The following is a 22,033-nucleotide window of genomic DNA, read 5'->3' as shown; positions in this document are numbered from 1 at the left end:
CAAAACTTTAGATTAAATCACCTCCTTCAGGGTGGGGAATGCAAATCCTGCAATGCATTTTCTGTTGCAAAAAAAAGTTATTTCTTTCTGTGCCATTTCCAGTCTGGGTTCTCTGTCAGGCTTGCCTTTAAACACAGCCGGGCTAGAATAACTTCTTGTGATTGTTTGGACTGTTTCTGCTTTTGGAGTCAGAAGCACAGCAGGATTTTGAATTTCAAAGGTAATTTCCTCTCCCATTGTACAACAGGACTGAGCTCAGTCAGTGTCTCCTCTTGTGTCCCAAACCCTTCTGTCCCACCTGTGTCCCACAGACCTCAGGCTCTGTCCCAGAGGGAATTTTGGGATCCTGATTTAGCAGCTCCATGGCTGTGACTCCTCATGAACAGCTGGGCCATCCTTGACTCAGATCATTGATCTGTTCAGGAAACTTGGCAGTGATTCACCCCTGAACCACTGGGAATTGTGCCAGAATTCCATGGGAAAGATTTTGTCTCTCAGAAACGAATAATTCAAAAGATCTCTGGGATCTCCCAAGGCCAGAGCCAGAATTATCAATTCTTGCTTAAGTTTTGCAGAACACAGTCTGAGTATGATCAGCCAAAACAATAAAATCTTTATGGGTAATTTCAAAGTCAGTACCATAATAATTTCTGATCCATGCCCTGACCATGCCAAGGAAGGTCTGCAGCTCCCTCACAGTTTATGTCTCCTGCTCAGTTGAATTTAACCTAGAGGATTTCAAAATCCAGAATTTTGACCTCAGAGAATTTCAAACCCTTTTCCCAGTAAATTCCCTCCTAATAATGGTTCTGGAGAGCTGGGCAGTGCAAAAATCCATGAATTATCCATCATTTCCCCAGTTTGAATTCAATTAGATGGAAAAGGAGCTCATTTCCCTGACAGTTGTGACAAAGTCACCACTTCATTCCCTTCACAGGGTGTTTAATTTGGAATAAACAGCTCCTGTGCCTACCAAAAATCCCAATTTTCCATTTCCCACAGGCAGAAACTTCTGGTTCTCTTCACAATTTCTCTGCTGTTGCAGGAGAAAGAGCTCAGAGGAGTCCTGGGTTTCACCTGAGGGTCCCAAAGTCCATCCTTTTATCAAATGGACTTGGTTTGTTCTCAGTCTTCCTAATGAAGGTTGAAGAACTGATCCCCATAGCAATCCTCCCCTCCCTGGTAGCTGATTTCATCTCTAATTGCTATCACTCTCAGTTTGGTCATCTCCTGAATATTTGGGGTTTTATTTGGGGTCAGATTTACCTCTCATGAAGTTTCAAGGAGTTTACCACTATGGAATGCTCAGTGCCCTGGAATCTCTGTTGTTTAATTGTCACATTATCACAGAATTTTCCTGTCAAACAATGCCGGCAGTTTTCACCTTCCTGGTGAGCTTTTATTATCTTTTATTGTGTCCTTGTTTACACATGAAGCTGCATATTTAACCCTCTGTGCACTGGACTGAGTGCACCTGAATTTACACCTAAATTGTCTTTCTCCTGACAATCTCAGTGCTTAGGGCAGACTTGGCCTGTGCTACAGATGGAACAGCAGTGAAATTAATTGGATTTGTTATCAGAGAGACCAGAGCAGGAGAATGAAAACTCCTAAGTTAAACAACTTCCTTCCCCATTCCCAGTTTAAGAGTTTACCAGTACTTTAACTTATCTTATTCTTTTAACTTATGCCTTAACTGATGGCTTAACAATTCAACAGAGGAATTACACTTAGCAACATTTAACCTTAAACCTTCATTTGACAATTCAACAGAGGAGCAACACTTAGCAGCATTGAACTTGGCTTGTAACTCTGACTTAACCTCACAGGCCTGACTTACTCAGATGTCTGAGGCACTGAAACTCCTCAGAGCAGAATTTCTAACACGTTTTCCAGAGCACAGGGACAGTGTTTGTTCACAGACAGAGTCAGTTCCTGTCAGGAAATCTCCTCGAGTACACTAAATGCTCACTCCGGATGATTTGCCATCTCCCCAGCAGGCAAAGGTGGAGCCTCGAGGAGTGTGGGGATCAGCCCAGGGTCACTTTGTTATTTGGGGATCCCTGAGTGCAGCAAAGAAATTTCCCAGCTCGGAGAGGTCTCACTCAGAGGGAGGAGCTGCTCCAGGAGAGCTCCGAGGGGCTTCTTTTGGATCGCTGTTCACAGGACCAGAGAGATGGGCTTTAGTCACAGCCATGTTTCATGCTGGCTACACTTAGGGCTGCCAACTTGCTCTGAAAGTGAGATAACAGCCATGTTGAGCCATGCAGAGGGATAAAAAGCGGGTTGGGCTGTTGGTGGGGAAAAGAGGAGCTGGTTGGGCCCGTGCGTGGGTGGTGATGTGTTTGTGACCAAGCAGAGCTCAGCGAAGGGGGTCTTTATCAAGGCATTACTGAACTGTTGCTGCAGCCGAGAAAAAACCACGAAACTGCCTCGGCGGCGACGGCGTGTCTAGGGGCGTGTCACTGCTATTGGCTGATCCTCCTGCCACTCCTCGGTTTCGCGTTTGGATTGGTCAGAGCTGGTCTGTATAATTGCTATCTGGGACAAAACTCAAGTTCTTTGCAATTGACAGCGCAGGTACCGGAGCATCTCCGGAACTCCAGAGCGGCGGCAGTGACCGGAGCGGAGCGCAGAGCCCGGGGAGGCGGCGGCGGAGCTCGGAGAGGCTGTCCCAGCGCAGGTGGGAGCCGCGCTGCCTTGTGCCGGGGCTCGGGGCTCGCTGCGGGCGGATGGAGGGGATGCAGGGGGCGGCAGGGGGGCTGTGGCGGCTTCCTTCTCCCGTCTCCCTCCCTCCCTCCCTCCCTGGCTGTGGCGCCGTGTTGCCGCTGGCCTCTCCTCTCCTCTCCTCTCCTCTCCTCTCCAGAATGTTTATCTCCAATCTGTCTATTTAAATGGGAATATATCAGTGCCTGTTTGGGAGATTTTTCCTTCTCCATCTGTTATTTACATCCTTGGTTTTTCCTGAGGTGTCTCCAACAAATGCTGGCTGGATGCTCTCTCTGTGTGTGTTATTAATAAAACAGCTGTAAAAATATTAAATTGGGAGGACTGACTGGGAGCCAGTTCCATCCCTGAGGGAGCGGCTGCCCGCGGTCTCCTTGCCGGTGATGCCGGAGCAGCGCTGGCTTGTCCCGCTCGCTGTGGGTAGCATAGAGGTGTCTCTGCTGTCCCCGGGACTGTTTCTGGCCATGCAGGACCGGGCTGGGAGCCCCTGGTGCAGCGGGAGATGTCCGTGCCCGGGGCTGGGGTGGGACGGGAGGAACTTCAATGTATCCTCCAGGCGAAGAGCCCTGGAGGAGAAGAGAGCAGCTTGAGGTGTTTTCCGTGGATCCTCCCCCCGCCGCGCTGCGCTCCCCTTTCCGCCTTCCCTGCCAAGCTGCGCCTCCTGTCCAAACCATGACCCGACCGGGCGCTGCCTTCACTCGCTGTCCCTGAGCTCCAACCCTCAGCGCAGGGCATGCAGGGGACAATGCTGAGCCCCTCAGGGCTGCTGGTTCTTCCCCCGGCAGGCTGAGCCTGATCCGCAGCTGCCCTGTTCCCGCACTCGGCAGCTCCCGGGCGCTGTCCCTGCCTGTCCCTAACTATCCCTAACTGTCCCTGCCTGTCCCTAACTGTCCCAGCCCGGAGCTACACAGCCAGAGGGGTTGGGGCTGCAGGGCCGAGCTGGGCCCGGAGGTCTCTGACACTGTGTTTGTGTCCCCAGGTGCTGCCGGGGAGCAGAGACAGGGCAGGGCTGAGCTGGCAGCGCCCTCCAGAGCCAGCACCAGCCAGGGCCTCTCATCGTGTGCTCCACAGTCAGCCAGGGCAGCGGCTGTGAAACTGCACAGGAAACTCAGCTCCGTGTTTGTGTACCATCAGTGCTGATGTCTCCTGAGAAAGATCTCTCTTCTAAGTGTGCAGTGAGTCAAGATATGAAGAGTGGAATCGGTACCAGTGATGCACAGGCTGCTGTGGGCTTTGTTCAGGTTCAAGATCCTGTTTATCAGAAACTAAACAGTGACAGTCCTGTGTCTGTAACGAGTCAAGTCCAGGACAGTGCCTATGGCTCCATCTATGACAGTGCAAAGGATCTCCTGAATCCTGAGGACAGGTCAGGAACTGAGCACCCAGACCTGCCTCAGGTGCCACATCCTGCTGAGCACAACTGGAGAGATTCGATTTGTGAGCCTGAAACAAGACCAAGGAAAGACAAAGCCATTGTTGGGATTCATGAGGATGCCCAGGATGGATCAACAATGGGAGTCACACACAGAAAGACCCTCAGAGGATATCTGGGTGAGCGCAGGGCCAGTGCTGTGGCCTCTAGGGAGGGGACAATGGACAGTGTCACCCCAGGAGCACAGGGCTGGCAAGGTGTGGCTGTGTCCAGGGCTCTGGAAGAGGCCTTGTGCTCTGCTGGGACTGACAGCTCTGGGTGCCTCTGGCCCTCGGCAGTTCTGCTGCTGCAGCCTCTCCCCCCTGTCCCCTGGCTGTGTCCATGTTTGTCCCCGGTCAGTGTCCCTGTCCTTTATCTCTCCTGCTTCCAGTTCAGTGAGGGGCAAATGGGCTGGAGGTTCCTTCCTGCTCAGGACAGCTCCATGCTCACGGGCTGTGGCTCTTTCCAGCTCCTGTTGAGTGGATCAGATCCCATCCCGTGCTCACCCTGGCTGTGCTGACTCTGCTCCTGCTCCTGGCTGTGGCTCTGGCGGTGTCCTTGGCTGCTGTGTCAGGTAAGGAGGAGCAGCAGCCTCAGCCCAACCCCTCGGGGCACTGCGGGCTCACTGCTCCCTCACGGCCGGGATCGTCCCTCAGCCCCGCTCTGACCAATCAGCGCGCGGGAGAACGAGGAGTGACGGCTGAATCAGCCAATCGCTGGGGGCGGTGGTGTCTGAGCGGGAAAACCAGCCAATGGGAGCTCGGGCTGCTCCGTGAGGGGAGAATCCTCAGACCTTCTGTTCGCTCTGCAGGGAGAAGACAAAGAGACACTCCGGTTACTGCAGTTATTGCTGACACTCCTTGGCTTCTGGCGTGTCCCGATGGCTGGATTGGGTATCACGGGATCTGCTACTTCCTCTCCAGTGATGTGGGGAGCTGGGATCAGGCTAAGTCTCGGTGCTCTGAGGTCAGGGCCTCCCTGGCTGTGCTTAAGGACAAGGAAATGGTGAGTGAGGGGTTTGGGGTGGCTGAGGGGAGCCTGGGGAGCTCCTGGGCCAGTGGTGCAGCTCCCATTGTTTGCTCCTCTCTCCTTCCCAGGAGTTCCTGTTCCGCTTCAGCAGGAACGTCAATTACTGGCTCGGGCTGCACAGACAGGACCAGCGGCTGCAGTGGGTGGATGGCAGCAACTTCAACTCCTCGTGAGTCCTGGGGGCACAGGCAGGGCCTGGGGGGCACAGGGGCACAAGGTGTTTCACTGAGATTCCAGCGCTGTCTCTGCTCCTCCCTGCAGGGTTCGTCTCCTGGGCAATGCAGAGTGTGTGTTCCTGGCTGAGAATGTGCTCTGGAGTGGGAGTTGTTCCAATGACATGCCATATCTATGCAGCAGACCCCAAGCTCACGTTAGATGAAAGAGGATGAACAGAGCCCCTTCGTCACGCTGGGTAGCCACAGCTTTGCTTCTTTCCCCAGCACGGGGAGTTCCTTCCTCAACTGCAGCATCTGCCTTGCGCTGACTCTCAGAGTCACCTCAGTGCACTTTTTAGAGTCCCTTCAGTGCCTGTGCTGTGGGAGATGAACCTGCAGGAGGAGGAGATGATAAGAAAGCTGATGTTTGGCTGCCTGGGCTGGGCCTGGGGGTTCTTTTGATTCACCCCCATCAAGCCCAGAGACACTTCAGAGTCCAAGTCAGAGCAGTGGGTATTTGCTTTATTCTATGCACCAGATGCGTTGTTTCCACCAAACACACCTCAGTACCGCAAAGACACAGTGTTACAGGTAAAATTCATGAATATTCATCACATTCCCCAGGATAGGAGTGGTTATAATTTCTCAAAAGTCATTATATCACTAGCATGTGCACCACGCATTCTCTGTATGTCCTGGTGGTCTTTGGAGACCCCCAAAGCCCCCTCCAGGGTGAAGGTGCTTCATGGGATGATTCAGTGATTTCTGTGCTGGTTTCAAATGCATGCTTGTACATCTTAGCTGACAAGCCATCAGGCCAGAGCTGTTACCTACATTCACTCCACAATTTGAATTTGAATTAGAGTTCAGCCTTCAGCCCTCAACAGGCACTGTGCTGGTGGGAAGAGGGCAAAAGCTGAAATAGATTTGGGTTTTCTATTTGACCCCTCCTTTCTCTCTTTCTCCTTCTGAAAGCATCACAAAAGTCATTGTGTTTCTCTTGCACTCAGTATACTCACTTAACATTTACTTAACATACACGTATCTACTTGTATGTCCTTGTGGATTCAGCTCTGAAAAATTTACTGCCTTATGAATGTGACCTTGACTGGGTTAAGGTTCTGATAATGCCAAAGTCGTGATTTGACCCCAATGGGGCCATTTGCTTAAGGGTTGGACTGCATCCTTGTGGGTCCCTTCTAACTCAGAGGATTCTGGGAGAATCCTTGAATGACCTCCATAAGTCTTTATAGTACCAATGGTGTTGTTTCCTGCATTATTTTTTTCCTTTTGCAATAAACGCTTGTCAAGGCCGTGCTGTCCCTCGTGTCCCCTCAGCACCTGCAGCCCTGTCCCTTGCCCTGCTGCCCCTGCCCCGGGGGCTTCAGGCGAGCCAGAGCCTCTTCCCAGTGCTCCCAGTGCTCCCAGTCTGCCCGTGCAGCCTCCAGCAGCCAGCGAGGCCTTCAGAAAATAATCTGATTATCCACAGACCTGGAGTGTTTTTAATTCCAGAATAAATCCCCCATGAAATGCTGTCCAGCGTCACCGTGTGGCTCTGGGTGACAACAGCTGGCAGAGTCCTTTCCCCTCGGGCTGGAGAGCAGTCAGGGCAGAGCCCTTGAGGTGCTCCTGAGTCCTGTTGGAATTCCTGCCCTGCTCTGTCCAGTTCTGGACAAATGCCCACAGTAATTGTTTTACCACAAAATAGGAGGAAGTTATTGAACTCTGGCTGACGTTTATGTCTGGTGTGTTCGAGGTTTGAGAAAGCCAACAGTAAAGCAGCTGACGACAGGACTTGAATTATTCCTCTGCCCCTGGGTTGGATCTTTATTCACAACAAAAACTAGGAGCTCTTATTCCCAAGCCAGTAAGGATTCCTGATTTACTCAGTTATAAATAAATAATAGAATTCATCCTTTTTCCATTTCTGTGGCCAATGTGGAGTGGGTAAATCCCACAGAGTTCCCAAAGCCTTGCTGACTTGTCCCACTGTTCTTGCTATAAAATGGGACCCTCTGGCTGAGGACATTCCTGGAGGAGGTCCAAAGTGGGGAATGATTTGATTTAACGATATTTTCATACCCTTTTTTTGCAGGGAAACACTTCAGGCCATCTGGAAATTGCACCAATTGAAAGACATTTATAGCTCTCCATACACAGAAATTCTTTGAAGTCAATTTACCAAAAACCTTCTGGGGAATTTCCAGATTTGAGAGCCTCAATTCTTTATTCACAGTATTGGGTTATTTCTTCTACATGTGCCACACTTCTGAGTCTTTGCAGGAACAGTTTCAGTCATTTTGGAATTAATTCCTGTCTTAAACCCTGTCTAGAATTTAATGCTTCAGTTCACTGAGAAACTCTCACACCATGTTCGGTGATGCTTTAATATCTGGTAGGGTGATACCTTGTGAAACCAAAATGTGTGCTCCTTCTCTCTCTCTCTCTCTCTCGCTGCTGTTTTTTTGGCTCGGAGCAGAGTCATGTCGTTATTTTCATCCTGTTTGGTTCTCATTTGTGGTCTGCAGTGCAGAATGGAAACTTCAGCTTGGTTTGCACTTGCTGTAGGCTTAGATGAACATGAACTCTGCTGATAACAAAGCTCTCTCTGCTCAGAGTGCACTAAGGCAAACCACACTTACAATCCTCCAAATATTTACTTTTCTGTCCCTCAGTTGCAATGTCCATGTTAGAACAACCATTTAGTCCTTCTGTGCTCAAACACCTCATGGTAAAGCTTTAGATTAAATCACCTTCTTCAGGGTGGGGAATGCAAATCCTGCAATGCATTTTCTGTTGCAAAAAAAAAGTTATTTCTTTCTGTGTTGTTTCCAGTCTGGGTTCTCTGTCAGGCTTGGATTTTAAATCTGGTTGGCCTGAAATAAACTTTTTCAGTTTGCAGCCACTCATGTCCTGGAGTGTTTTTGGAAGAAGAAGAGAAGCAGAGCAGGATTTTGAATTTCAAAGGTAATTTCCTGTCCCAATGTATAACAGGACTGAGCTCAGTTAGTGGCTTCTCTTGTGTCCCAAACCCTTCTGTCCCACCTGTGTCCCACAGACCTCAGGCTCTGTCCCAGAAGGAATTTTGGGATCCTGATTTAGCAGCTCCATGGCTGTGACTCCTCATGAACAGCTGGGCCATCCTTGACTCAGATCATTGATCTGTTCAGGAAACTTGGCAGTGATTCACCCCTGAGCCACTGGGAATTGTGCCAGAATTCCTTGGGAAAGATTTTGTCTCTCAGAAACGAATAATTCAAAAGATCTCTGGGATCTCCCAAGCCCAGAGCCAGAATTATCAATTCTTGCTTTAGTTTTGCAGAACACAGTCTGAGTATGATCAGCCAAAACAAGAAAATCTTTATGGGTAATTTCAAAGTCAATACCATAATCAATAATTCCTGATCCATGCCCTGATCATGCCAAGGCAAGTCTGCAGCTCCCTCACAGTTAAATTCCTGCTCAGTTGAATTTAACCTTGGGAATTTCAAAATCCAGAATTTTGACCTCAGAGAATTTCAAACCCTTTTTCCAGTAAATTCCCTCCTACTAATGGTTCTGGAGAGCTGGGCAGTGCAAAAATCCATGAGTTCTCCATCATTTCCCCAGTTTGAATTCAATTAGATGGAAAAGGAGCTCATTTCACTGACAGCTGTGACAAAGTCACCACTTCATTCCCCTTGCAGGATGTTTAATTTGGAATAAACAGCTCCTGTGCCTACCAAAAATCCCAATTTTCCATTTCCCAGAGGCAGAACCTTCTGGTTCTCTTCCCAATTTCTCTGCTGTTGCAGGAGAAAGAGCCCAGGGGAGTCCTGGGTTTCACCTGAGGATCCCAAAGTCCATCCTTTTATCAAATGGACTTGGATTTGTTCTCAATCTTCCTAATGAAGGTTGAAGAACTGATCCCCATAGCAATCCTCCCCTCCCTGGTAGCTGATTTCATCTCTATTTGCTGTCACTTTGAGTTTAGTCATCTCCTGAATATTTGGGGTTTTATTTGGGGTCAGATTTACCTCTCATGAAATGTCAAGGAGTTTACCACTATGGAATGCTCAGTGCCCTGGAATCTCTGTTGTTTAATTATCACATTATCACAGAATTTTCCTGTCAAACAATGCCAGGTAGTTTTGACCTTCCTGGTGAGCTTTTATTATCTTTTATTGTGTCCTTGTTTACACATGAAGCTGCATATTTAACCCTCTGTGCACTGGACTTTACACCTGAATTTACACCTAAATTGTCTTTCTCCTGACAATCTCAGTGCTTAGGGCAGACTTGGCCTGTGCTACAGATGGAACAGCAGTGAAATTAATTGGATTTGTTATCAGAGAGACCTGAGCAGGAGAATGAAAACTCCTAAGTTAAACAACTTCCTTCCCCATTCCCAGTTTACCAGTACTGTAACTTATCTGATCCTTTTAACTTATGCCTTAACTGATGTCTTAACAATTCAACAGAGGAATTACACTTAGCAACATTTAACCTTAATCCTTCATTTAACAATTCAACAGAGGAGCAACACTTAGCAGCATTTAACTTGGCTTATAACTGATTTAACCTCACTTACAGGCCAGTCTTACTCAGATGTCTGAGGCACTGAAACTCCTCAGAGCAGAATTTCTGACACAATTTCCAGACCACAGGCACAGTGTGCACAGAGTCAGTGCCTGTCAGGAAATCTCCTCGAGTACACTAAATGCTCACTCCAGATGATTTGCCATCTCCCCAGCAGACAAAGGGTTGAGCCTCGAGGAGTGAGTGGATCAGCCCAGGGTCCCTCGTTGTTTGGGGATCCCTGAGTGCAGCAAAGAAGAGATTTCCCAGCTCGGAGAGGTCTCACTGAGAGGGAGGAGCTGCTCCAGGAGAGCTCCGAGGGGCTCTTTTTGGATCGCTGTTCACAGGACCAGAGAGATGGGCTTTAGTCACAGCCATGTTTCATGCTGGCTGCACTTAGGACTGCCAACTTGCTCTGAAAGTGAGATAACAGGCATGTTGAGCCATGCAGAGGGATGAAAAGCGGGTTGGGCTGTAGGCAGGGAAAAAGAGGAGCTGGCTGGGCCCGTGCGTGGGTGGTGATGTGTTTGTGACCAAGCAGAGCTCAGCGAAGGGTTCTTTATCAAGGCATTACTGAACTGTTGCTGCAGCCGAGAAAAAACCACGAAGCTGCCTCGGGGACGGTGGCGTGTCTAGGGGCGTGTCACTGCTATTGTCTGATCCTCCCACCACTCCTCGGTGTCGCGTTTGGATTGGTCAGAGCTGGTCTGTATAATTGCTATCTGGGACAAAACTCAAGTTCTTTGCAATTGACAGCGCAGGTACCGGAGCATCTCCGGGACCCCGGGAGCGGCGGCAGCGACCGGAGCGGAGCGCAGAGCCCGGGGAGGCGGCGGCGGAGCTCGGAGAGGCTGTCCCAGCGCAGGTGGGAGCCGCGCTGCCTTGTGCCGGGGCTCGGGGCTCGCTGCGGGCGGATGGAGGGGATGCAGGGGGCGGCAGGGGGGCTGTGGCGGCTTCCTTCTCCCGTCTCCCTCCCTCCCTCCCTCGCTCCCTGGCTGTGGCGCCGTGTTGCCGCTGGCCTGAGGCCGCTGAGGGAGCGGCTGCCCACGGTCTCCTTGCCGCTGCTGCCTCGGCAGGAGGCGGTGCCGGAGCGGCATGGTCTCGTCCCGCTTGTTATGAGTAGCACAAAGATGTCTCTCCTGTTCCCGGGACAGTTTCTGGCCATGCGGGACCGGACTGGGAGCCCCTGGTGCAGCGGGACCTGGCCGTGTCCGGGCAAAGTTAAACGCGCATTAAATCTGGGTGTTGTATACATGACTTGTGAGTCATTCAGTGCAGGGCGGAGAACTCCCGAAAACGGCCCGGCGCCCCAGGCGCAGCCAAGCTCCGCCTTCTCTGCCAGTCCCTCCTCCTGATACAGACATGAACCCAAAGGGCGCTGCCAGCACCCGCTGTCCCTGAGCTCCAACCCTGCAGGGCATGCAGGGGACAATGCTGAGCCCCTCAGGGCTTCTGGTGGCACTCACCCTCGGTTCTACCGGGGCTCGGGGCTACCTGCGGGCGGTCCGTGCGGGAGGCGACCGCGGCAAGGGGGGCTCTGGCGGATTCGTTCCACCGTGTCCCCCCCGGTTCCCCGTGTTTCTCCTGACCTGAGGCCGCTGAGGGAGCGGCTGCCCGCGGTCTCCTTCCCGTTGATCCCTCGGCAGGAGGCGGTGCCGGAGCAGCGCTGGCTCGTCCCGGTTGCTATCGGTAGCACAGAGGTGTCTCTCCTCTCCCCGGGACTGTTCCCGGCCATGCGAGCTTGGAGCCACATCGGCTACCGGGAGATATCGGGGCTGCAGTCGGACGGGAGGAACTGTAACGTCCTTCACAACCCAAGCTGAAAGTGGAGGAGGTTGCGTCAGTGCAGCGGAATTAGCCTCGTCCCGCCCGATTGCCCGGGGCGGGGAGGAACATGCAAATGCCGATTTCCCTGTCAGTCTCGTCCTCCCGTTCAGTCAGGGACACAAAGGGCGCTGCCAGCGCTCGATGTCCCCGGGCTGCAGCCCGCCAGGGCAGGGAATGCAGGGGACGATGCTGAGCCTCCTCAGGGCTGTTTATTGTCACCTCAGTGCCTGTTCTGCAGGAGATGAACCTGCAGGAAGAGGAGATGATGTGGAATCTAATGTGTGGCTTCCTGGGCTGGGGGTTTCTTTTTCCTTCTGGAACCATCCCAGAACTCATGCTGTGCCACTCACATCAAATATTTATACCCTAACCGTATTTGTGTATTTAACCATTTCTCTATTGCCTTGACACATGTGCTGCCATAGGAAAGGACCTCGTTTAGAGCATGGTGCCAATAATGCCAAGGTTGGGATTTCACCCCACAGCAGCCATTCTGTCAAGAGTTAAACTCGATGATCCTTGTGGGTCTTGTGCATCTCAGAGGATTCTGTGATGCTGTGAAATGGCCTTGTGTGACCCCAGCGATGTTACAGTGCCAATGCTGCTGCTGTGGTTCTCTCCTTGTTGCTTCATTACTTTTTTTCGTGGCTAATCCAAGACAGGACTACATTCCATCTCTACCTGTGTCCAAAAATCGTTGCTGTCTCTTCCTGGGCTGCTGCTGTGGCCAGAATGGGAATCGCGGGGTGGAGCTGCTCCCTTGTGAATTGGAGCTTCAAAGCTGAGAACTTTCTTTGTGTTCCAGCAGCGTTTGGTGAGTGTGGAGTCTCTGCCTCGAGGGGATCCTTTGGAGCTCGATGACAGTGCCAGTGCCAGGAGCATCGGTGACAGTGACAGTCTTGGGAACATCACTTCTCTGTCCCTACCTACCTATAGTGTCAGGGCAGGACTAAGCTGGCAGCTCCCTCCTGACCATGGGGAAAGCGCACGGCTGGAACCACCAAAGATCTCTCATCATGCCCCGTTCAAACATCCGTCAATGTAGTTGTCAAACTGTGTCCAATGCTGAACTGAAAAAGGCTTTCTCAGCACTGCTGATGTCTCAGGAACCAGATGCTCTCCATGCCAGGCAGAGAGATCCCAGCTGTGAGCTGGAGGAGAGCGAATTCTGCTCCACTCATGGGGTTGTGAAGGAGATCTTGCATCCCCAGAATAGATTGGCAGGTGGGGTTACACATTTTCCTCAGGCACAGGAAATCACTTGTTACAAGCAGAAAGGTGCCACTAGTGAGTGTGAAGAAAATGAGGATGTGCAGGAAGTATTCTGCTCCAGTAGTAGGGGTGTGAAGGAGCCCCATGGTCCTGGGGGCAGATCAGCGACCAGGAATAAACAGAAAAGAACCCTCGGAGGATATCTGGGTGAGTACAGGGCCAGCGCTGTGGCCTGTAGGGAGGGGACAATGGACTGTGTCACCCCAGAAGCACAGGGCTGGCAGGGTGTTGCTGTGTCCAGGGCTCTGAAACAGCCCTTGTGCTCTGCTGGGACTGACAGCCCCGGGTGCTTCTAGCCCTGGACAGTTCTGCTGCTGCAGGCTGTCCCCTGTGCCTGTCCCTGATTATCCCCAGGCCCTATCCCTTTTTGTCCCCTGGCCCTGTCCCGTGGCTCCATTGCTGCCAGCTGAGTGAGGGGCAAATTGGCTGGGGATTTTTCTTCTTCCTGCTCAGGACAGCTCCATGCTCACAGCCAGTGCCTCTTTCCAGCTCCTGCTGAGTGGATCAGATCCCATCCCAAGGTCACCCTGGCTGTGCTGACTCTGCTCCTGCTCCTGGCTGTGGCTCTGGCGGTGTCCTTGGCTGCTGTGTCAGGTAAGGAGGAGCAGCAGCCTCAGCCCAACCCCTCGGGGCACTGCGGGCTCACTGCTCCCTCACGGCCGGGATCGTCCCTCAGCCCCGCTCTGACCAATCAGCGTGCGGGAGAACGAGGAGTGACGGCTGAATCAGCCAATCGCTGGGGATGGTGGTGTCTGAGCGGGAAGATCAGCCGAAGGGAGCTCGGGCTGCTCCGTGAGGGGAGAATCCTCAGACCTTCTCTTCGCTCTGCAGGGAGAAGACAAACAGACACTCCGGTTACTCCAGTTATTGCTGACACTCCTCGGCTTCTGGCGTGTCCCGATGGCTGGATTGGGTACCGAGCGATCTGCTACTTCCTCTCCAGTGATGTGGGGAGCTGGGATCAGGCTAAGGCTCGGTGCTCTGAGCTCGGGGCCTCCCTGGCTGTGCTCAAGGACTGGGAAATGGTGAGTGAGGGGTTTGGGGTGGCTGAGGGGAGCCTGGGGAGCTCCTGGCCCAGGGGTGCAGCTCCCATTGTTTGCTCCTCTCTCCTTGCCAGGAGTTCCTCTTCCACCTCAGCAGGAATGTCGATTACTGGGTCGGGCTGCACAGACAGGAGCAGCGGCTGCAGTGGGTGGATGGCAGCAACTTCAACTCCTCGTGAGTCCTGGGGGCACAGGCAGGGCCTGGGGGGCACAGGGGTATAAGGTGTCCCCCTGAGGTTCCAGTGCTGTCTCTATTTTTCCTTGCAGGGTCGAGATGAAGGGCAATGCAGACTGTGTGCACCTGGCTGACAATTATCTCGGGGGACAGCCCTGCCCAAATGACAAGCTGTATATCTGCAGCAGACCCCAAACTCAACTGTAATAGGGGATGGAGAAAAGTTCCTTCTCATTGCTAGGCAGTCTCAGCCTCGCCTCTTCCCCAGCATGGGGATTTCCTTCCTCAGCTGCAGCAATTGCCTTACACTGACTCTCAGGGTCACCTCAGTGCCTGTTCTGCAGGAGATGAATCTGTAGGAAGAGGAGATGATGTGGAAGCTGATCTGTGGCTGCCTGGGCTGGGTGTTCCTGTCTCCCTCTGGAGCCATTCCAGGAATCTTCCTGTTTTTCTTGCACTACATGTTTCTACAGTGACCTCTTATATATATATACTGATATGGAAAGAGATTTCAAATACATTCTTCCAGCACTGTATTTATATACTAACCTTATATATATTAGCATATATTACTGTAACACTCTGGACACAGAATTACATGTTCTTCTAACATTGTCTTTATACACAAACCTTGTGTATCTTGATATAATACTGTGGATACAGACCTACCTGTTCTTCTAAAACTGCATTTATACACTCCTCATATATATTAGCATATATTAATAAAACACTCTGGATACAGAACTACATGTTCTTCTAGCATTGTATTTATACACTAATGTTGTATATATTAATACAACACTGGATACGGATTTGAAACATCCGCTGCCATGGTAATGTGACCTTTGTGGGAGCAGAGTGCAAAATAATGCCAGGGTTGTGATTGGAACCTACAGGTGCCATTCCCTTAGGAGTTGGACTTGATCCTTGTGGGTCTCTTCCAACTCAGAGGATTTTGTGAGATGTTGTGTGACCTCCATCAGTATGTACAGCGACAATGTTGCTGTTATTGTTGTATTCTTTATAATATTCTTATTTTTATATTAAATGCCTATGAAGCATCCCTTGCCCTGCTGCCCCTGCCCCGGGGGCTTCAGCCGAGCCAGAGCCTCTTCCCAGTGCTCCCAGTGCTCCCAGTCTGCCCGTGCAGCCTCCAGCAGCCAGCGAGGCCTTCAGCTGGGCCGGCAGAGAGGAGCTGCTGGGAGCTCCCAAATCAGTTTGGTTCCGTTTGTCCTTCCCAGCCTGGGGAACAACGATTTGGGAGTTTTCTGCCCAAACGCTGTCCGTTCCTCCGCTCAGCCCAAGGGGTTTGGGGAGATTTTGGCTTTTTGGGGGAAATGAAAGCGATGTGGGGACAAGGCGGGATTGTCCCTCAGCCGCGTTCTGACCAATCAGAGTTCGAGAATGAGGAGTGGCGGCAGAATCAGCCAATCGGAGGTAGGGCGGGCTTTCGGGTGGGCGAATCAGCCAATGAGATCTAGGGTCTGGCTTTGGGCGGGAAAATCAGCCAATGAGAGCGAGGGGCGGGCTTTGCACGAGTAGCCGGAGTTTCCCTGAGGGGAGCGACGCTCCGCTGATCTTCGAAATGTCGATTGCGCGATGGCTCTGGAATGTCCCGGGCCGGGCAGGAGGCCAGGGAACCGCCGTGGGTGAGTCCGGGATGGAGCAGAGAGCTCCCTGCAGCCCCGGCAGGAGCCCAGAGGGTGGAGCAGTAGATGCGTGAGAGAGGCCGTGGGAAGCCCCCGCAGAACCTCGGGATTTTTGGGCCTGTGGGGATCCTCGCCTGAGCAGCCTTTTCTGAGGGGTTGTGTCCCCTGGGAGAGACCCCAGGCTGGAGCAGGACAAGGATTCCTCTCTGTGACCTTGATACCAAAATTAGCCAGAAAATGACCTTTCTAACAATGCTTCTAATTTTGAAGGATTTGAAAGCAGCCATTCTTTATTGGTGCTGAACACACCCCTGAGGATCTCTTCTTTAATCTGATGTGTGGGGTAAAACTTCCGAATGGGGTATTTGTTCCACCCGGATCACACATATTCAATACGAGGCACTTCCTGGCTAATTAATAAACTTTTTCTGGTACTCATTTCCATCCATCCACCTCCTGTTTAGAGTCCATTTGTGGTCCTGGAGGGTCATCTAAAGGGGTTTCTGGTGGTTTCACTCACTGATGTTACAGCTCAGCTTTCCTCGAAATTGCTTCTCATTTCATAACTTGGCCAAACTCTCACTGTAGTTCTCTTTCTCTGTTCCTGCCCTGGTTTCATCTATGTTTATCATCCTGTATGCACACCTTTATCCCCTTTTATCTCTCTGCTAGCTAATCTTTAAGCTCCATGCAGCACCTTTTGGCGAACTGAAAATTTCTATTGTCTGTTCTTGATTAAATCTCCGCTTTTTTTGTGATTCTGTGCCTTTTTGGAGCAGTCCCAGCCCAAAGTGTCACAAGGACTCTGCCGTGGGATGATGACACACCCAGGCTGGATAGGTGGGTGTAACACATCTTTAATTACAATGTATCCAAACTTATTTTAAACTGTATTCACCCCTAGTTACCATATATCTAACCTTATTTTAATCACAAATATCCAACACTATTTACAGCATATCAAATTCAGTTACAATGTATCAAATCACATATACAAGGTCATTCCTTCTTCTTCCTCAACCCCATTGGATTTGGGAACAAAAATCCCATTGTCCATGGGCAACAATCCCGTTCTCCACAGACCTGGAGTGTTTTTAATTCCAGAATAAATCCCCCATGAAATGCTGCCCAGTGTCACCGTGTGGCTCTGGGTGACAACAGCTGGCAGAGTCCTTTCCCCTCGGGCTGGAGAGGAGTCAGGGCAGAGCCTTGAGGTGCTCCTGAGTCCTGGTGGAATTCCTACCCTGCTGTGTCCAGTTCTGGACAAATATCCTCAGTAATTGTTTTACCCAAAAATAGGAGGAACATTGAACTCTGGTTGACGTTTATGTCTGGTGTGGTTGAGGTTTGAGAAAGCCAACAATAAAGGAGCTGACAACAGGAATTGAATTATTCCTCTGCCCCTGGGTTGGATCTTTATTCTCAACAAAGAATTTAAATCTCTCATTCCCAAACCAGTGAGGATTCCTGACAGATTTTACTCAGTTGTAAATTAAAAATAGAATTCATCCTTTTTCCATTTCTGTGACCAATGAGGAGTGGGTAAATCCCACAGAGTTCCCAAAGCCTTGCTGACTTGTCCCACTGTTCTTGCTATGAAATGGGACCCTCTGGCTGAGGACATTCCTGGAGGAGCTCCAAAGTGGGGAATGATTTGATTTAACGATATTTTCATTCCCTTTTTTTGCAGGGAAACACTTCAGGCCATCTGGAAATTGCACCAATTAAAAGACAATTATCGCTCTCAATACACAGAAATTTTTTGAAGTCAATTTACCAAAAACCTCCTGGGCAATTTCCAGATTTGAGAGTCCCAATTCTTTATTCACAGTATTTGGGTTATTTCTTCTACATGTGCCACACTTCTGAGTCTTTGCAGGAACAGTTTCAGTCATTTTGGAGTTAAATCCTGTCTTAAACCCTGTCTAGAATTTAACACTTCTGTTCACTGACAATCTCTCACACCATGTTCTCAGGTTTAATAAATGGTTAGAGTCATCTCTTATGAAACTAGCACATGTGGGCTCCTTCTCTCTCTCTCTCTCATTCTGCGGTTTTTTTTGACCCTGAGCCAAGTCATGTCGTTATTTTCATGCTGTTTGGTTTTCTTTTGTGGTCTGCAGAACGGAAACTTCAGCTTGGTTTGCACTTGCTGTAGGTTTAGATGAACATGAACTCTGCTGATAACAAAGCTCTCTGTGCTCAGAGTGCACTAAGTCAAAACACACTTACAGTCCCTGCAGATATTTATTTTTCTTTCCCTCAGCTCCAATGTCCATGTTAAAGCAACCATTTAATCCTTCTGTGCTGAAACACCTCATGGCAAAGCTTCAGATTAAATCACCTCCTTCAGGGTGGGGAATGCAAATCCTGCAATGCATTTTCTGTTGCAAAAAAAAAGTTATTTCTTTCTGTGTTGTTTCCAGTCTGGGTTCTCTGTCAGGCTTGGATTTTAAATCTGGTTGGCCTGAAATAAACTTTTTCAGTTTGCAGCCACTCATGTCCTGGAGTGTTTTTGGTTTTGGAGTCAGAAGCAGAGCAGGATTTTGAATTTCAAAGGTGATTTCCTGTCCCATTGTACAACAGGACTGAGCTCAGTCAGTGGCTCCTCTGGTGTCCCAAACCCTTCTGTCCCACCTGTGTCCCACAGAGCTCAGGCTCTGTCCCAGAGGGAATTTTGGGATTCTGATTTAGCAGCTCCATGGCTGTGACTCCTCACAAGCAGCTGGGCCATCCTTGGCTCACATCACTGATCTGTTCAGGAAACTTGGCAGTGATTCACTGGGAATTGTGCCAGAATTCCTTGGGAAAGATTTTGGCTCTCAGAAGTGAATAATTTAAAAGATCCCTGGGACCTGCCAAGCCCAGAGCCAGAATTACCAGTGCTTGCTTTAAGTTTTCAGAACACAGTCTGAGTATGATCAGCCAAAACAATAAAAATCTTCATGGGTCATTTCAAAAGTCCATATCATAATCAATAATTCCTGATCCATGCCCTGATCATGCCAAGGCAAGTCTGCAACTCCCTCACAGTTTATGTCTCCTGCTCTGTTTAATTTAACCTTGGGCATTTCAAAATCCAGAATTTTGACCTCAGAGAATTTCAAACCCTTTTCCCAGTAAATTCCCTCCTACTAATGGTTCTGGAGAGCTGGGCAGTGCAAAAATCCATGAGTTCTCCATCATTTCCCCAGTTTGAATTCAATTAGATGGAAAAGGCGCTCATTTCACTGACAGTTGTGACAAAATCACCACTTCATTCCCCTTGCAGGATGTTTAATTTGGGATAAACAGCTCCTGTGCCTACCAAAAATCCCAATTTTCCATTTCCCAGAGGCAGAAACTTCTGGTTCTCTTCACAATTTCTCTGCTGTTGCAGGAGAAAGAGCTCAGAGGAGTCCTGGGTTTCACCTGAGGATCCCAAAGTCCATCCTTTTATCAAATGCACTTGGTTTGTTCTCAATCTTCCTAATGAAGGTTGAAGAACTGATCCCCATAGCAATCCTCCCCTCCCTGGTAGCTGATGTCATCTCTATTTGCTGTCACTTTGAGTTTTGTCATCTCCTGATGATTTGGGGTTTTATTTGGGGTCAGATTTACCTCTCATGAAGTTTCAAGGAGTTTACCACTATGGAATGCTCAGTGCCCTGGAATCTCTGTTGTTTAATTATCACATTATCACAGAATTTTCCTGTCAAACAATGCCGGCAGTTTTCACCTTCCTGGTGAGCTTTTATTATCTTTTATTGTGTCCTTGTTTCCACATGAAGCTGCCTATTTAACCCTCTGTGCACTGGACTTTACACCTGAATTTACACCTAAATTTTATTTCTCCTGACAATCTCAGTGCTTAGGGCAGACTTGGCCTGTGCTACAGATGGAACAACAGTGAAATTAATTGGATTATTATCAGAGAGACCTGAGCAGGAGAATGAAAACTCCTCAGTTAAACAACTTCCTTCCCCATTCCCAGTTTACCAGTACTTTAACTTATCTGATCTTTTTAACTTATGCCTTAACTGATGGCTTAACAATTCAACAGAGGAATTACACTTAGCAACATTTAACCTTAAACCTTCATTTGACAATTCAACAGAGGAGCAACACTTAGCAGCATTGAACTTGGCTTATAACTCTGACTTAACCTCACTTACAGGCCTGACTTACTTAGATATCTGATGCACCAGAACTCCTCAGAGCAGAATTTCTGACACATTTTCCAGACCACAAGCACATGTGTGCACACAGAAAGATTCTGTTCCTGTCAGGAAATCCCCTCGAGCACATGAAATGCTCAGCTCAGATGTTTTTGCATCTCCCCCCTTGCGTGAAGGTTGAGCCTTGAGGAATGTGGGGATCAGCCCAGGGTCACTTGTTATTTGGGGATCCCTGAGTGTAGCAAAGAGGAGATTTCCCAGCTCAGAGTGTCACCGAATCTGCGGGAAAAAAATACAAAAACCCTCTAACAGCATTTTAATATTAGAGAGTCAAGGCATTACTTTATTATCTGGCCAGGATGTTGTTCTGGCCAGGATGTACCACAGAAATCATCTCATCCACACATAGCCCGGGTGTGCAGAGAGAATCATTCCATGATACCCAGCTTTTACTCAATTTTTCAGATATTTTATACAGCAAAAATACATAGGAAAGCATTGGGTCAGTGTTCATTGGTCTAAAGTTGAGCAAACTCCCAGTATTCAGTTTTTTATTGGATCCAAATCTCTTCGCCTCTGATGCTAATTAGATTCTTCATTCTTCAGTTTTTCTCATCAGTCCTTTTTCCAGACCAGGATGTCTTCAGCCCTGCTGGAGGTGGTCTGGGGTAGCCGTTTGTGATAGTTATCATGTCTTGTTGATAACCACAAGGTTATCAACTGCCGAATGTTCTGTTAATAGTCTTTATCTCTCTGGTCATCTTCGGGGTCATTCCCAATCTGTGGGTATTCTAAGTTCACCAGACCTCATCTGGTGGAGCAATGCCCTTGGAAGAAACCTAAAATTCCTTTTCCCAGGGTAAAGACAAACAAAACCTTTGACTAAAGTTTTACAAAATTTTTAACCTGACATATTTTCCAACAGGAGAGGTCTCACTCAGAGGGAGGAGCTGCTCCAGGAGAGCTCCGAGGGGCTCATTTTGGATCGCTGTTCACAAGACCCGAAGAGATGAGTTTCAGTCACAACCATGTTTCATGCTGGCTGCACTTAGGGCTGCCAACTTGCTCTGAAAGTGAGATAACAGCCATGTTGAGCCATGCAGGAGGGATAAAAAGCGAGTTGGGCTGTTGGTAGGGAAAAGAGGAGCTGGTTGGAGCCGTGCCTGGAGATAACTGTGTTTATCACCAACTCCCGTGGAGCTCAGCGAAGGCATTCTTTAAATCGTTGAACCGTTACAACTGGCGGAAAAAAGCCAGAGAAACCGCCTCCGGGTAGGGGCGTGTCTAGGAGAATTGCCTCACTCCTATTGTCTGATACTCCTGTCACTCTTCGTTCTCGCGTATGAATTGGTCAGAGCTGGTCCATATCAATGCTCTCTGGGGCTGTGTTCAAGTTCCTTGGCATTGGTAGCAGCGGTGGCAGCGACCGGAGCGGAGCTCAGAGCCCAGGGAGGCGGCGGCGGAGCTCGGAGAGGCTGTCCCAGCGCAGGTGGGAGCCGCGCTGCCTTGTGCCGGGGCTCGGGGCTCGCTGCGGGCGGAGGGAGTTGTGGCGGCTTCGTTCCGCCGTGTCCCCCCTGTGTCCTCCCGGTCCTCCCGCCGTGTTGCCGCTGGCCTGAGGCCGCTGAGGGAGCGGCTGCCCGCGGTCTCCTTGCCGGTGATGCCGGAGCAGCGCTGGCTCGTCCCGCTTGCTGTGGGTAGCATAGAGGTGTCTCTGCTGTCCCCGGGACTATTTCTGGTCATGCAGGACCGGGCATGGAGCCTCTGGTGCAGCGGGAGATGTCCGTGCCTAGAGCTGAGTGGGATGGAAGGAACTTGAGTGTCTGCTCCAAGGCAAGAGCCCTGGAGAAGAAGAGGGCAGCTTGCAGTGTTTTCTGTGGATGCTCGCTCCGCCCTCCGCCCCGCCGCGCTCCCCTTTCCGCCTTCCCTGTCAAGCTGCCCCTCCAGTCCACACCATGCCCCGACCGGGTGGTGCAGCGCTCGCTGTCCCTGAGCTCCACCCCTCAGCGCAGGGCATGCAGGGGACAATGCTGA

General features: G+C 50.1%; 4 protein-coding genes across 12 annotated transcripts in view; 2 read left to right on the top strand and 2 right to left on the bottom strand.

Annotated features, from left to right (window-relative positions):
* LOC146423281 (killer cell lectin-like receptor subfamily B member 1B allele A) overlaps positions 1 to 22,033 on the bottom strand; it is a 64,124-nt gene that overhangs the window by 7,189 nt on the left and 34,902 nt on the right. The window lies entirely within an intron of this gene.
* The window catches only part of LOC146423284 (uncharacterized), a 65,916-nt gene that overhangs the window by 23,608 nt on the left and 20,275 nt on the right, over positions 1 to 22,033 (bottom strand).
* LOC146423286 (C-type lectin domain family 2 member D-related protein-like) overlaps positions 1 to 22,033 on the top strand; it is a 50,169-nt gene that overhangs the window by 16,543 nt on the left and 11,593 nt on the right. For 3 of the 9 annotated variants that reach the window (XM_085044921.1, XM_085044916.1, XM_085044912.1), the window contains exon 1: positions 21,419 to 21,491. The exons of 3 other annotated variants lie outside the window; for them this stretch is intronic. Coding sequence is in view for 1 of the 6 variants with exons in the window: in XM_085044913.1 (XP_084901039.1) it covers positions 3,867 to 4,278; positions 4,608 to 4,712; positions 4,950 to 5,143; positions 5,236 to 5,336; positions 5,429 to 5,546 (930 nt within the window). In the remaining 5 variants the exon portion in view is untranslated. Of the gene's footprint in view, positions 1 to 1,166; positions 2,684 to 3,706; positions 4,279 to 4,607; positions 4,713 to 4,949; positions 5,144 to 5,235; positions 5,337 to 5,428; positions 5,773 to 21,418; positions 21,492 to 22,033 lie in introns of those variants that run through there. 3 more of the 9 variants (XM_085044913.1, XM_085044920.1, XM_085044915.1) reach the window with 3 other exon arrangements.
* On the top strand, positions 10,485 to 14,945 carry LOC146423287 (C-type lectin domain family 2 member D-related protein-like). The gene is made up of 6 exons (XM_085044923.1): positions 10,485 to 10,744; positions 12,515 to 13,125; positions 13,468 to 13,572; positions 13,810 to 14,003; positions 14,096 to 14,196; positions 14,289 to 14,945. Exons 2-6 carry the CDS (start codon positions 12,681 to 12,683, stop codon positions 14,401 to 14,403), a joined length of 960 nt encoding a protein of 319 aa, XP_084901049.1. The 5' UTR covers positions 10,485 to 10,744; positions 12,515 to 12,680; the 3' UTR covers positions 14,404 to 14,945.

The sequence above is a fragment of the Lichenostomus cassidix genome, unplaced genomic scaffold (genome assembly GCF_008360975.1).
Source record: "Lichenostomus cassidix isolate B80296 unplaced genomic scaffold, HeHo_3.0 HiC_scaffold_863, whole genome shotgun sequence".
Lineage (NCBI taxonomy): Eukaryota > Metazoa > Chordata > Aves > Passeriformes > Meliphagidae > Lichenostomus > Lichenostomus cassidix.
Note: the sequence above shows the minus strand (reverse complement) of the source record. Positions and strands in the feature narration are given on the sequence as shown.

Excerpts from the sequence above, each read along its gene's own strand:
- LOC146423287 (XM_085044923.1), top strand. The coding sequence starts at position 12,681 with ATGGGGAAAGCGCACGGCTGGAACCACCAAAGATCTCTCATCATGCCC. Across the intron at positions 13,573-13,809 it reads GTCCTTGGCTGCTGTGTCAG|GGAGAAGACAAACAGACACT; the intron begins GTAAGGAGGAGC and ends TTCGCTCTGCAG. Across the intron at positions 14,004-14,095 it reads TGCTCAAGGACTGGGAAATG|GAGTTCCTCTTCCACCTCAG; the intron begins GTGAGTGAGGGG and ends TCTCCTTGCCAG.